At 45.5% G+C, this 15,185-nt stretch overlaps 1 protein-coding gene across 1 annotated transcript in view; it reads right to left on the reverse strand.

The window, feature by feature from the left end:
• LOC144168177 (phospholipid-transporting ATPase ABCA3-like) overlaps positions 1-12,016 on the reverse strand; it is a 42,327-nt gene extending 30,311 nt beyond the window's left edge. Inside the window, exons 1-5 of the mRNA XM_077697212.1 lie at positions 11,903-12,016; positions 8,593-8,747; positions 7,068-7,223; positions 2,882-3,054; positions 518-728 (exon numbers count right to left, since the gene is read on the reverse strand). Coding sequence (XP_077553338.1) covers positions 518-728; positions 2,882-3,054; positions 7,068-7,223; positions 8,593-8,747; positions 11,903-11,912 — 705 coding nt within the window. The 5' untranslated portion in view covers positions 11,913-12,016. The remainder of the gene's footprint in view (positions 1-517; positions 729-2,881; positions 3,055-7,067; positions 7,224-8,592; positions 8,748-11,902) is intronic.
• Between the last annotated feature and the right edge of the window lie 3,169 nt (positions 12,017-15,185).

Below are 15,185 nucleotides of genomic sequence, written 5' to 3' on the forward strand. Positions count from 1 at the left end.
CTGAGCGGAACAAGTTTTACCCAATTAAGTCGTAATCACGGGCTGGTTGTAAACCCGCGCGAGTTCTGAATACGCATAAATTTTCGCGCATTATCAGTTCATAGCACAAATGAGTTCTGAAAGTTATGTACCTAAACTAGCCGTGAGTCATTGGGAATGCAAGTTAGCGGTGGGGGCAGTTAAGTCGGTCTAGGTCGAAGAACGCGAGGTCTTGCAATGGTAGGCAAGCCGAATGATCGCACATGTCCGCAAGTTTGCATGGGAACATTGCTTTACCAAGATTTACGCACGTAAGTAACGCAGTCTGTTGATGTAACCAGCGAAGGTTATCACCTTGTATTTGAAGACCGTTATTCGTCGCCCTTTTCTTCCCATCACACCACCTCAAACATCCTGGTGAGCTACTTTCGTCTAAAAAATTGTGTGCACTGTTGTACATTTCATGTGGCAGTAGATACGCTAAGAACGCTGACACCGAATAGAAACAGCTGATATATTAGTGCATCGACGAATGTACCTTGAACATGGCGATGATGTGTCGTGAGGAGAACATTTGGCCCAGGATGAACACTGCCTCGGAGCCTTTGTCGCTCCGCAACTTCACCTTAGGAGAATGCTTTCGCAGAAGTTTTTCAATAGCCCGTGTCTTGCAACCCGGTAACTTGTTGATCAGCAGATGGTAGCCGGAGCCAAATCTGTTTTTTAAGAACGTCGGGGAGCCGAGGCACCTGCGTAAAAAATTGCAAGATATGTTTTCTGCTACTATGGAGCATTTTCTGTGGTGATAAGAGGTACTTTGGGGAAAAGGTTTTCCGTGCCCAGATAATTTCTAGTGCGTGTGCGTCGCGCGAAGCTAAAAACGCTGGAAGCATTTTTACTTGATGTGCGGTACGCCTCCACTTATTCGATAGAAAGAGGCCGCTGCTATTTCCAAGGCTTTCTGTGGATATGTTTGTGCCTATACAAAAAAGGGCTGCTGTATCGTCTTCTGCACTGATTCTCAAGCAAGGCAATGAAGTACAGACGTCCACTTGGCTGCAATTCGCCAAAACTTTGCAAACCGATACGCTTTAAAAAAACTAGGTTATTCACAACTGGAACTTATCTGCATACAAAACTTTGTTTTGTGTCATATAAGCCCTAATAAGAGTAGCTGCTTACCGATAAGGAACGAAGAGGCAGCGACGTATTTGTCAAAGATGAAGGAACGGCCCCACGCACATTATGGAGGCGGGGACTACATGTCAGGACTGGATTAAAAGGAGCATGCTGGTTCTGGGAAAAACATCCTCCCGGAATACTGCAACGGCCACCTTACGTGCGCACCAATAAATATGAAACGTAGGCTGCGGGTGTACAGCAACAAGCTTGTATGTAGGTTGCGGACACATACACAGGACCATGAAAGTTAAGCATACATAGATACGCGTATTTTGAGGAAGTATGGCGGTAATACACTGGCTCCCGGCACACAGACAAGGCCATGCCAATGGGGGTCAACTGCAGATGCATTTAGATCGCCTGCATCTAGGGAGGTAGATGAATGAATGAATTAATTAATGAATGATTGAATGAATGAATAAATGAATGAATGCTAAGCTCACTAAATAAACTCCAACCCCTTTTCCAACCATTAGGGCACCTCGGAGGGCTCTAGGAGAAAACTTTCAGAGGAAATCTGTAAGGCAGCATTGGGTGTGTAAGCTAGTAATTTGTTTGTTTTCTCTTTAGGAATAAGGGTGCGGCTTTTGAGGATGTTTCGTTGAAGCACTGAACTATATTGCCACGGTAAGGGGCTCCTGCTTCTTGTAGAGGACCACGCTGGCTGTGGTGACCAAAAGTATTTCTTCCTGTTTTTGGGGAACTAAGAATCAGCACGTTCGCATGTGCTACGGTGAAAACCAAGGTATGAAGAGCAGCAAGTGTTGGAGGCATAGGTTGCGATCCTGTTTGACCTCACATTACCATTAGGCATAACATGAGTAGGTGCCCCTTCCAGGGCAGTTACCAATGGCGGTTAGGAATGTACTGGCAGCGAATTCACTGATAAGCGTGCATAGGCCGCCGCATCATGGCCAGCGCCAAGTTGACTGCGCAAAAACATGAACATGTTGAATCCATCGACGAGAAGAATATGATTTTAGCCGCCGACGCAGGATCTTCAGCGTCTACTTTGCGGTGCACACACCTGGCCTACTAAGTCACTGGCGGTCGTGCAGTCGGGGGTTAGGTTAATGTATGGTGTTTAATTTATACGTGGTCGGTTAAATCAAATTGCGCTACTACGCGGTGCTAATTGCATTTTTGTTGTGTGCCCTTTAAATGAATTCTCGTGATCCTAACGCTTCGCGGACGATTTCACTTTATGAGTGACTTTCCAGCTTTACAGCCACCATTAATTTTCCTGGGTTCTTAATGTAAAAATGTCTAAAGTGTAAGTTTGGACGAGTCGTATTTTATGATGTGCGTTCACTTGCACAGAAAGACGAACACACTGGTCAGAACACGCAAAAAAGTTGGGTCTTGTTTCTGGTGTAGTCGCTCACATAGGTAACGCGCGGTTGGATCGGGTTGTTGAGGCTCCGACACCCAAACGTGAATGCAAATTATGGTCAAACCTATTTTGAGACATCAGATTCATTCCCTCAAACGTGGAGTCCTGCGGCCTTTCAACAATAATAATTTTTCATTTACGGCGGCTTTTCTGCAAAGTGAATGTTGTTTAAGGAGCAATGAAAATCGCAGGCACTGTCATCGACACCTTTAGCAGTCGAAGCTAAATGGTCTGAGGACTTGGTTGCCGCATTAAGCATACCAGCTTTCTGTTTCAGCCGACCGATAAAGTAATTCGAGGTAACCGTGGTATTTGTTGGTGCTGTACCTGATCTGGCCATTGGCCATTACCGCGATGCGATCTCCCAGCACGTCGGCTTCTTCTAAGTATTGTGTTGTCAGAAGAATCGTGCGACCTCGGCGGACCTCAAGCAGGAGCTCCCACATACTGCGGCGTTCGTCAGGATCCATGTTCGCCGTTGGTTCATCCATGACGATTACCTGAAAGATGCACGGTGATTTTTTAACGTTAGTTGTGTCTTCATCCATTATGATTACCTGAATGATACATGGCGACTTTTTTAGTCTCCTGTGCACTTACGACCCTGGAGGATTTTGGCTGTCTTTTTTCTTACCAAAATGCGCTACACGTGATACTTCTTGCCCTTTACGAATGTTCTTTACCTATTTGAAATGAGCCTAAAGTAAGGAGCTTTCTGTTTCTGAATCCTGAACACGGGTACGTTTTTACTTTAGGCTCCCCTAAATAAAAGCTACTGTTCAATCACTCCTGCAATGCAAAAAAATTAGGTAGCTTAATCGGCTGAAGGCAAATTTACTAGGAAAAGGACTCCGACGATAAAAGTAAACCCTTAGAATTATGGTTGTTATGTTTTGGGAATGTTATAAAGGCACTGCTACAAAATATTTCAACTTTCGCTTCAGAAAATTTTGACAATTCAAAACTGTAGCCATCACTAACGACAAGACGGTGAACGAAAATTCCAAATAAAAGGAAAAACAGTTGCAAGCCGCGAACGAAAGCGCGATAAAGGTTTGCACCATCACTAGTCTTTCTCGCTCCTGAAGCTTTAGCAACAAGGCTAGAGCCACATACACCACCAATGCTTCACGCTTCTTTTCCACGTCTAAACTGCTTTTGTTCGTCTCTGTGATTACAACTGTCATCGTTCTTGGGTCCCTAGTAGTGATTTTTGAGGCTGTGTTTCAGCAAAACTACCCTACGCCGTTGGCTGTGCCCACACATTCAACAGCCGAACAACTTTCAACAGTAGAGCTGTTTATGTTTTTACTTCGGCCATTCATTGTTACCAGAATACTCAGTCCAGCCGAGCTCACGTACAAAAGACGCTTCGTGAGGAGCCCCGTCGTCGTTCAGGCTTCCGCATGTGCTTGACCCGCGTGATGAGCTCACGAAAATACCCAAAAATACCGAGCTCAACTGAGCGTGTGCCTCATGAGGAGCTCCCGCTTTCGGCCAGCTCTGTCTTCGAGAACCCCCTTCCCCGCGTTCGTGACATGATCTGTCACCTGCTGTTCTTCTCGCCTGTTTGCGTGCGCTCACGCTTGAAGTAGGGAGCGCAGACGCCGAGTTTGCGAGGTCGGTTGCCCCAGATTCTAGCGCGTGCTAAAGCGGTCCACTTTGGGTACATGTGAAAGCCTGCGGATAAAACGATCCGGTGAACAACTTTCAGCACCAATTTCCGAAATCTATGTGAAGTGCAAACGTAGTGTTTCCGATTAAGGGACAGGGTACGCTTGCTCTGCTGTTGCTCCTGCCTTGAACAACTACTGCAATCTCTGCAAATTTTTTTTGCACTGCTTTATGGCTTTTATCGCGTAGCTGAAAAAAGGAACGAGTCAGCGAAAATGGAGCCACACAGGTGAAGGCTGGCTGACTCCAGCGTGGTTGTATGAGCTCGACTCTATTTTATATCTCAGTAAAAGGCACAAAAACAGCGGAGATATACTATATCCTGCTGAGCAGAAACAGTGCGTGCGGAGACATTAACACGGTTCTTTACTTGTATACAGTTCCGTTTGCAACGGCTGCGAGAATGCGCTCCTGGTGTTTCGGAGCAGGTATTACCTTTTAGCGCAGCTGTATTGAATCCACTTATGCCAGATACCATTTAGCATATCAGGGTGATCCCAGATACGACAAAACTCTCCTCTTATTGCAGAAGATGAATCAACAAAGCCACCCTAAAAATAAAATAACGTAGCCATTTAATTGAATCTTGAATACAGCATGTCGAGTAAATGTGCAAGGTGACTTTTTGTAACGGACGCTCTTCAAACGCGACCCGGCTTTTGTACCACCCACGTGGGAAAATTTTGGAAGTTGAATCACCGCCATTAATCTCCATGTACTAAGCTTTCTTGTAGGGGAAATAGGGTGGTAGCAAGCTGCACTAATTTTATCACCCGAGAGTTTCTGAGAACTTAGCTGAACGCTGGACATTCATTGGCGCTTATCTTTTTGCCCTAATAAGTTCCCCTAAAAACTGCCATAACTGATGAATTAACCGCAAAGGTGCCGCAACTGATGAACTGGAGGGTTCTGGAGGCGGCTACAAACTTTCAACCAAAAACATTTTTTGCGAACATAATTATTTTATCGGAAAGCTTTCTAAACAGCTCTGAGAAAGTAGCGCAGCAACTGGATATTGTGCCGTAGTCGTAAAAGTGGTATTCATTGAAAAGTTTAGCGGGTAATTTCGTAGCTTGGCAACACTGAAAACTGCCATGTCCATGGCCACTGTGCCTGCGCATGCGCTTTGCACCCGTATCTCGCAGAAAGCAAAAACAGCTTCCTTCGACTCCTGTGTTTCAACCCGATTATCCGTAGTGGCATATAATGATATATTATGATCGCACACACATTATGTGTTGGCGATCTACGTACCCTCGAGCACTTTGCATCACCGGAGGATGAAACCGCTACTGCGAACGGCGCCCATAACTCCGACACTGCAGTTGGCTGACGCCGCGTATGTCGAAGCAATTGCGCCCGCACCGTATCCACGACTTTATATCTGGTAAGTGCACTGTAATACGTGGTTGAATACAAACACCGAATAATTTCTTTGGACAAATGTTTAACGCCTACGACCACTTAGCGATAGCTTTCTCGAGCGCTGAATGTTTCCCGCTAAGCAAAACGACTCACCTCCGACATTACAGCGCGGCGGCTGGCAATAAGCTTATCTGCGGCGGCGACTTCATACGCGTCTGACGATAGGTATATAGTACTGTGCTGCTCTCAACAGTACTTGGCATCGAGGTATAACTTTGCGTTCAGTGGGCAACAATTTGGAAACGGTGCAGTTCCTACTTTCAAACGGACACTGCACTCAAGTTGCAACCTCTGTGCCACGACCAACTCCCACTCGCTCGTAGGTGTGCGCGGAACTTGGGGTTGAATTGCAGATAAAGTTGTCACACTGACGGGCGGAACTATGACTTTTCGAAACAACCGACTGTCGAATCACTCGCACACGCCTTGCACGCAAACGCAAGCTCGCGTCACAGCTCACGACCTGCCTGACCACCATGAAGGCATGGAAGAGAAGAGGGGTGCCTGATCTGCAGGCCATGCGCACAAATTCGCCTAGCAACAGACGCTTTCCCATGGATATGGCGGCGGACACACATGGTTTCCCGCGAGCATTCCACTCCAATAAATACCTCCTACAGGCATTCCACTCCAATAAATACCTCCAATAAATACCTCCGTAGCATGTTACTGTATGAGGCATCTGTAAGTTCATTGAACGCACGCCGTTCGTAGCTTACACAGCTGCAAAGTGATTGTACATTGGTGAAATATAAGAACGCCGGATACCAACTGAAGTCAACCGCCTTCCGCTAAGGCTCCTCTGAAAAGTTTCTAAAGTAAACCGAATTATAGGTGCCGTGAATTCCGACAGGCGAAATTACTTCGCGGTACTTGTGGGCAGCTTTTATTGGGTTCCTCTCTAGCGGCTTTACTTAATAAATCAGCATCCTCAGTGTATGTACTAGTGTGTAAAATCTTTATTTTGGCTGAGGCATCTTTGAAGAGAACAAGGTTTTTTTTTCATGTTCACCCAAAAACAATGCCTAAGGTTTTGCCTGACAGTGCAGACTGACAGGGTTTCTTAGATTACACAACTGTTTTTTAGCAGGATACGTACGTCATTCAATGGCACTTCGACAGTTCTAGAAATGAAAACGAGAAAACGAGGACTTGCAGCGCACACCAGCCACGTCTTCCGGTCAGTTTTTTTATCTTCTTACTTAGGTTAAGTCACTACCATAATAACATTCAAACATTTGCATTGTCTCGACCGAGCAGCACTTTTTTTTATAGCCCCGCTGCTGGAACCCCTTTCATACACTTTTGTGCCACTCTGCACTTCCTCATGAGTGCATCTTCCTCGCCCTTATACAAAATATGCGCTATGTATGTTCGCGTGCCATTTCAAATGGCCCCTGGTCCTATCTCCCACCTTTGGTGAACCAATGACGGCCAACAAGGCGCTGAGGCGCCTCTGCTGGCCCACCGAAAGGGTAGAGACGATCCTTTTCCGGTGCCTGTTGAGGTCCAGGTCAGAAAGGAGTGAGTCCAATTCGCCGCAAACTTTAGACCTCGGGATCCCCTTCACCTGCACGAAGATTGTAGTGAGACTTCTCGCAAGCCGTCGAGTAAGGTCAAGGTCAAAATTGTCAATTCTCACTCCTTTGGTTTCCTTTCATCATGCCACAAAAGAAATTATGTTCAAAGCAGCCCCATCTCTTCTTACACAGCGCCACCAATCAAATTTCATACCGTGCAGGCCATAAAAGGCACTATCCTGTTATGGCGTTTGATGCCCAAATTATTCCCTCTGCGCGAAGCAACTTGGGCAAGTGCAAAATAAGAGACGGCCATGGCCTAACACCAGTTGGAAAACGTAATCTTTGACCACGACGTGACTGTTGGTGAGAGTGGTAATCAACAGACAACTCAAGAAGGCCAGTATGTGGCTAAAGCGGCGTTACACTTTTGTGGTACTTGCAAAAGCAAGCCGTAAGAAAATAGGTCTCGTTACTTTGCGGTAGGAGAAAATTAGTCGTGGCGTACACTATAACAGTAGGACGTACGGTGCGCGCCAGCCTTGGCTAGTGCAAGCGAGCGCGTGGCTTCGGAGAGTGCTGACGGCATCTGCTGATAGCGGCTGGGTTGGAGATAGCTTTCAGTGCGCGTCCCGGCATCTCGGACAGGCTCAGGCTAGTCGTCATTTCGCATGTGCCACTGTGATGTCCAGACGCCCCCACCCTCATCGCGTGATTTTCTTCCACAGGGCCAACAGTGAGCGTTGAACAGACGCGTCGTTCGAGCAGTGCACTATCCCCGCAGGTGCTTACGCAATCATGCAAAACGGCCTGCGCCAATATTCTGAATCTTACGTTTAGCAAACTAAGAGCACAAAACAATAGGGCACTGCACCACTTTCGATTAAACCCCTTGTGCCATTACGTAACGCCTCCGCTAATAATGCATCACCTCCAATTACGCGCTTATCCCCAAATCACCGCCTATGGTTGGCACTGCAGAACATAAGCGCCCCTTTCGGTGGGTGGCGTCTGTAAGTTTGAGTTGCCCATGCGAAAGGGCGACCCGCCCGAGCCTGTCCGAAATCCACTCGCGTGCAATGGCATGTTATCTCCAACCCAGCCGCTATCAGCTGATGTCGCCAGCATGCTCCGAAGCCGCGCGCGCACTTACCCATGACAAGCCTGACGCGCACTGTACATGCATATTCGTTTTATTTTTTATAATTTTGTCGTACATCATATGTCATTTCAGAACACGGAAAGGAGCCTCAAAAGAGTTTTGCGCCCCCGTAGCAGCAATCTGAAAGTCGAAAGAGCAATCGTAACAGGCACTCTTAAATGAGCGTATGACGCGTCTTACCGGTTTCGGCGGAGAGATATACACGGGCAGCGAGCGAAATATTAAAGTGACGTGTTCAAGCAGGAGTAATCACGTACAATGGCGAAGAACATGGCGTGCTGCTCGACCGTCAGCTCGTCGAAAAGGATGTTGTTCTGAGGGCAGTAGCCAGTGCTCTCGCGGGCATCCCTGGTGCAGACGTTGATGTCGTAGCCGCCCACCAGAACTTTACCTGTGCTGCAGTCTACGAACCCTGCACGCAATAACATGGAACGCTATCATTAGCCTTTCCGCCCTTTGAAAACTGATGACTAAGGATGTTTTCTGTAATACACGACATTCGAGTGACACTGAATTGATGTGAAAGCTTCGAGCAAATTTTGTTTGTCTCGAACATTCACGGCTGTCATCCGTAAGAGCATTTAAAGTTCCGTCTGCTGGTCTGCTAATCTACTCAGGGTGCCTAAAAAAAGGGACGATACTTATAAGCTTGAGGTCCCAAGTACTACCATGTCGTAATTGGCGTGCTACTTTGGTGGTGACGGTGGTACAGCACACACACCGGAACGCTCGTTTCTTAGCATTAGTGCTATAGAAGGCCTATCGCCTCAAAGACACGCGGAGACTCGCGTGTTTTACGTTTTGGACATTACAGGCACATGAAGACTTAGCCATATACGCTTCGTTGAAGAGTCATAAACCTTTCCATTTTGTGCAGAAGGACGAACAGCGTAATATTTAGCCACGATATCTGTTGAGAGCGGCGCACTTCAAGCAGTGCACGGTATAAAAAAACGATTGTCAATTGCTATTGACCACATTCTAGGTATGCATAGCTGTAGGCAAATTGCAAGGACTAGAGTGTTATTCTTGTGAACAGATATGGGGTCGTCTGTGTCCTCCCGTAGAAATCCAGGGATTAAGAGAAGACGACAATTTTACAATAATGAAATCTTCACTCTCAAAATTGCACTTGTAAAAAGTTTTTGAAACTGGGCCTCAGGCAACAGTCGTCGTTGTGGCTAACTCTCATAGCGGTTATTTTGCGGAGTTTTATTAGAACTAGTCACAGCCGCTTTCAGTAAACAAGTTTCCTACGTTGACTGGCACATATTGATAGAAGCCACGAATTGTGTAATTCTCACAACTTCTCTGCGGACTAATTGCGACACTGGAATGAATGTGCGTGCAATGATGGAGTCGTCCTAGCAGCGAATTTCAGTATAATATTTTTCAACCTACCTACATTATGCTGAGAGGTACAGTGCATTCAGAAGGAAGTTGGAATTGCGGAAAGATTCAAATTTCGTACACTACTTCTCACGACACGGTTTCTTACACACCCTGTCGACACACGCAGTGTTGGTCAGAACCTAGCCTATAACGGCTCCCCTGGAAACGATACTGAGGCACGTAAACATCCCTGTATGGCGCCGGGTTGCCGTCGCTGTGAACGAGAATTGGAGAACCAGTTTTACCGTAGTCAATAGGCGCAGCTAGTGAGTAGGTATGCTAGAATCAGAGATGGAATGGATGTCTTGTGAATACACGGGGAGAGCTGAAGCCATCTAATGGTTGCGGATTACATTGTCTTGTTGAATGGGTTAAAGCAGTGTCTAAACAACACTTGAATAAACTTTACTTGGAAAACGCGCCTGCAGAAATAAAAATTACGGCGCGAAAATAAAAGCGAGAAATAGGCAGGCAAGAAAAAAACTTCAAATAATGCAAAATAAATTTGGCCCAGTGATTATAAGTGTTGTGCGCAAGTTATCAGTGATGATGCAAATGCTAAACTTTATGCGCAGAATTTGGAGGGTGAGCCTTCATTTAAAAGGTATTCCAAAAATACAGAGCAGCAAATCATTGTGGCTGCTGAAAACATTAGTAAAGAATTATTCTGCGCTTTCGTTCATGGCTTATGAAGCGGAAACTTGGGGCATTATCAGGTACCCTGAAAGAAAGCCTAGGTCGACCCAACGAGACTGGAAAAGATGAGAGCTAGAGTTCACACTTAAGGATAAGTAAACTGCATAAAAGTTTAGGTCCGGGTCGAACAAATTTTAGCTCCAATTAGGCGCAAAAACTAGGACAGGGCTTGTCGTGGGATATGAACACCTGACCATACGTGGATCATGCGTTTAACAGGACATCTGCTGAGGGGCTGTAAACAAATTTGGAACGACAAGAGGACCGATTTAGGGACGAAGTATAGAACTTTCAGAGTATAGAATGAAATGGGATTCTATAAATGCCATGTACAACCGCGTATTAACCTTTCTTGATTTCCTGATTGATAGCGTGAATACGGTCTAAATTTGAGAAACATTTCCTCAGTCGGGCCTGTTCTCGTGGTCGTACCAGCGACATAAAAATTTCTCAATCTGACACGCGCACCCTTCTGACTACTGCTGTCAACGTAACTAGCCAATATACTCTATGTTGGGCTTGGAGACAGTCATGGAATGATGACACCAGTAATGTTCGAAGGTAACAAAACGCACGCTCCTGCTCGTTACTGCAAATGACGAGGAAGAGGAGGCTAAGGATACTAAGAGGTGTAACGCTCACCACCCACTGCTTGTCTGCTTCTACAGTTACTAGCACTTCGGGAGCATTTGGATGCTGTTGAATCGGGCCTGAGCTTTTAACTCCAGCTGCAATCCTCACTGGCCAATGCACCGAAAAGGCGGCCAGAGCCAGGGAGATATTCCATTACGGGTTTTTGACAACATAAAGCCAATGTAAGGTTTGCTGACAAGGTTCGGACAGAACATGTGGTGATGGTGCCGGCTGGACACAATATGCAACAAATCGCCGAAGAAACTGGACTACGTGCATGCTAAAGGGCTAATCCGGTTGTGTAGATGGCTAGGCATAGTCTACAAAATGAAATGTCAACAGGAAGACAGCACGCCGCACCTTGTTCATAACAGTTCTATACCCACAATATTATTCAGTTATCATACACCTAAAATTAGAATTTTAATATGCGAACAGCACCTTGCCGCTTGTTGAGAACATGTGCATACTCGCAACGAAGTTACGAAAAATAGGAAAAATAGCGAACAAAGGTGCATGGCCGCCCAACAGTTACCTGTTGAATTCAGTGAAAGTCATTAGTTCCATAACCAGAGAACCCTGGTGCAATGAGCCATGTAATGTCGAGATTGAAACGTTCGTGAAGTCTCATTCCCTTCCGTATTTAACAAATTAGCCTCGGCATTCGGCTCTATGCCACAGTGCTGGCCCGAAAACCTGTTGGGCAAGGGCAGGGAAACGGGCAACATTTGGAGACACATGCTCAACTTTATACAATATTGGAACTGGGCACTTGGATCCCGGCAAACACTCCCGGACTTCTGAGAGTACAACGTGGTATAAATACCCTTACCATCGTCCACTCACCCGTTATCATGTTTAGCACAGTTGTCTTTCCTGCCCCGTTGTGTCCAAGCAACACGGTGATCTGGTTCTCGTATATGCGCAGGCTTACGTCGTGCACGGCGACCACGCCGTCATAAATCTGTGCACACGATGACGAGCTTACATCAATTCCATGGGCTGCTTAATTCTGTCGCAAGCGGACGTGAAGGAACTGCAAAGCTCGTCTAGGACCCCCAACACACTATTACCCTTTGCTTGAAAGAGGCGATAAAATATTCGTCAGCCCTATGTGGGCTGGCATACACCGTATGGGTAAAATAACGCCCGAAATAGGTAAGATACAGCAGACGTCAATATAGCACGACAAACTCAGCGTAAGTTCGTCGAGCGAAAACACCCAAGGAAATCTTAATTGTTTTCTTGGAAATCGCGGACGTTCCATCAAAAGCACAGTATTTTCTTAGAGCATTTGGCCTACAAAGGAAAATTAACAACCTAGAAAACTAATGCCACGTCACTGCAGATCTCAAGTTAAAAAAACTAGAAATGCGAAAGTGCGGTATTTTAACTGTTTTTATGGACCGTCGCTTCTTTTTTCTCCACGACTTTGCCTTCAACAGTCTCCTAATCGACTTTCGGTGTAACGTGCTTTTTATTTCCACATATATGTATATATATAGAAATGTATCCTCTCTCTGTCTCCCCATATATATGGTCACGGGACCGGTGGACAATGCCCCACGGCGGCATAGCTCGGTGTGGATGACGACGAGGAAGAGGGGCGCGTGTATACCTGAGCGGGCTCGTCCATGGCCGCTTGTAAATAATGTAAATAGATCGTTCCTCATTCTTAGCCATGGTTCGCGTCATGCGTCCTGCGTCCTGCCAGCTCGTTACAATACTATATATATATATATATATATATAAATATACACATAAGCAGAAATACCGTTTATCCTAAAGCAGGCTTTTGTTCCCGCTAATTGTTTCTTAAATTTGCACGACAAACTAAAAGTATTCTATTCGCTAATTTTAAGTTATTTTCCCCGGCGTGCCGCGTCATTTGAACATATCTCTTTCCAATTGAAACAAGTGCAAAGGGTAAAAACCGTACAAAGTATATTTGCTTTGTAGTGTAGTGTTCGCCAATCAATGAAAGTGGGTAAATGTTTCTTTTCGGTGGATGCATTTTTACGATCCAGCCAGTAGCGAGCCAACACGAGCCCAACTGTTCTTGTTTGGCTTAAACATTTGGTAAAAACAAGATATGTAACCTATCGCACCTGAAGTTCTCGGACAAAACATGGGGGACTGTAAACTGTGTGCACACTTTAAAATCTTTAAACAATCCGATTACTTTTTTTTTGAAGCAGAATGAACACCCAGGCTAGCTGGCATGCCAGTAATTTTCTAAACATAACAAGCTAGCAATATACATGACACGAGAGGGCTACCAGAGGGTGGGAACTGTCGGTACAAGCTGAGCAATAAACTGGAAACAGCGCAGGAAATGTTAGTTTAATATAACTAGCATAAAACTAATACACAGGTAATCACCGTTAGGTTCCGTAGTATGTAGGTTCTCCAGTTTTTGTGCTCCAGACCATATGTTTTGTAATTATCATCGTTTTCGTTGCCAACGGCTGTCTGATATCCGGTTTTTATGTGTCAGCAGTACTCAACACAACTAAAAAAATACATTTTTCAGTTAACCTGCGAAGCGCGATGATAAGCCTTTCACTGATTAATGAGTATTTAGTACATAGCAAAAGGCAGAGAAGCTTTCATCGTTTCGTACCAATGCGTGAAAGAATGCATAAACTTTACGATACAGAATCTTTTCCACTAGTTTATCAAGTATGAGAATGCAGAAATCTCCGTAAATACCTTGCTTGCGTGGATGAGCTCAATGGTGGCTAGTTTCTCTGTGGGATCATGCTCGAAGTTCTCGATTTCCTGAAATGACCGGGCTGGTTCCTCAACCAAAGTCATTCTCGGAATCCAGTAGCTCCACTGAAACCAGAAAAGAGAAATGTAACAACAACTGCCAACGTTATCAAAATTTCTCAAATTTTTGTCCATGTAAGAAACAATATTCTTGGAAAGTGTAATAAGGCGTGGCTCACAGGTTCCAAGATAACTACTGGACCGTGAATGACTTTCGGGATAGTGACACAAAAATAACATGAATGTCGTGACTACAAATTCAGAACATGATTCGCCAATAAATATTATATTATTGGAGCCTACGTTTGCACTAAATTGTGTATTGGAGCCTACGTTTGCACTAAAACTAGGAGGCTACAAATCTACAAATCTACATTGGAATTCTACAAAGCCATAAACGTTTGCTTTGACATGCTGTCGTCTCTTTCGGATCGTCTGTCGTCGGCTGTGCAAGATCACCCTGTCGTTCAACATCAGACTCGCGGCCCTTTCTTTACACTTGTTGGATTGTTCTCGCTTCACTTTTATTAATGTGTGCGCCATTGTCGGCGCTTCTGACGTGCCGTTATAAGACCATAGACTACAGACGAACAGGCCTGCTTTTTTTCTGCAATTAAAATTTTCAATATGTCCCCACCAGCACAGACACGGACGTACACACTAGAAGTAGAAAAAAAATTATAAAGAAAAATTCGCATCTAATTTCAGAAAGTTTGGTAATCTCATACAGCAGACGACGGACGATTCGAACGCTTTTGAAAAAGAACATTTTTTTGGTATTGTTAGCGATGACACGCGGGAATAATTTTGTTTCATGTGCACTGTTGTGTAACTATTTGTGACCATCTTAAACCAGCGACAAAAGTGGTTTTTGATCTCCTACAGCCTGACTGGCTCCTTCCTGACGCGAACCGCCTGAGCGGGTTTCGTTCTGTATACACCAGCTGGCGCTACAGTTGTCATTAACCTAGAGAGGGCAATCGCTCTCCTAGAGGCAAAGGTCGTTTTAGAAGAGAGCTTTTAAGCGCCAGTTCCTGTGGCTTTGCGTCGCTGTCTGCCTCTTCGCAACCTAAGCGAACCAAGAGGACACCAAAAATAGACGAGTTAAAGCGAGCACGAAAGCGGCGGAGGAAAGGATGGCGACAGTGTGAGGGTAAGAGTAGTATGCCGAAGCCCAGAAAGACGTGTGAGAAAACCGCGCCTCGAAGCCAGTGGCACCCGTGAAAGGGACTCAAAACCAGGCATCCATGAAAGCAAGCATCTTGTTCTTTCGTGTACACCAAAAGCACAAAAGACTTGCCCGGGGCTCGTGCTGCACGTAAATCGGTCCCTCTTCGTCCCCTTCGTCGGGTGGCTC

Source organism: Haemaphysalis longicornis, unplaced genomic scaffold (genome assembly GCF_048455015.1).
Source record: "Haemaphysalis longicornis isolate Haplotype H1 unplaced genomic scaffold, Haemaphysalis longicornis Haplotype H1 scaffold_2, whole genome shotgun sequence".
Lineage (NCBI taxonomy): Eukaryota > Metazoa > Arthropoda > Arachnida > Ixodida > Ixodidae > Haemaphysalis > Haemaphysalis longicornis.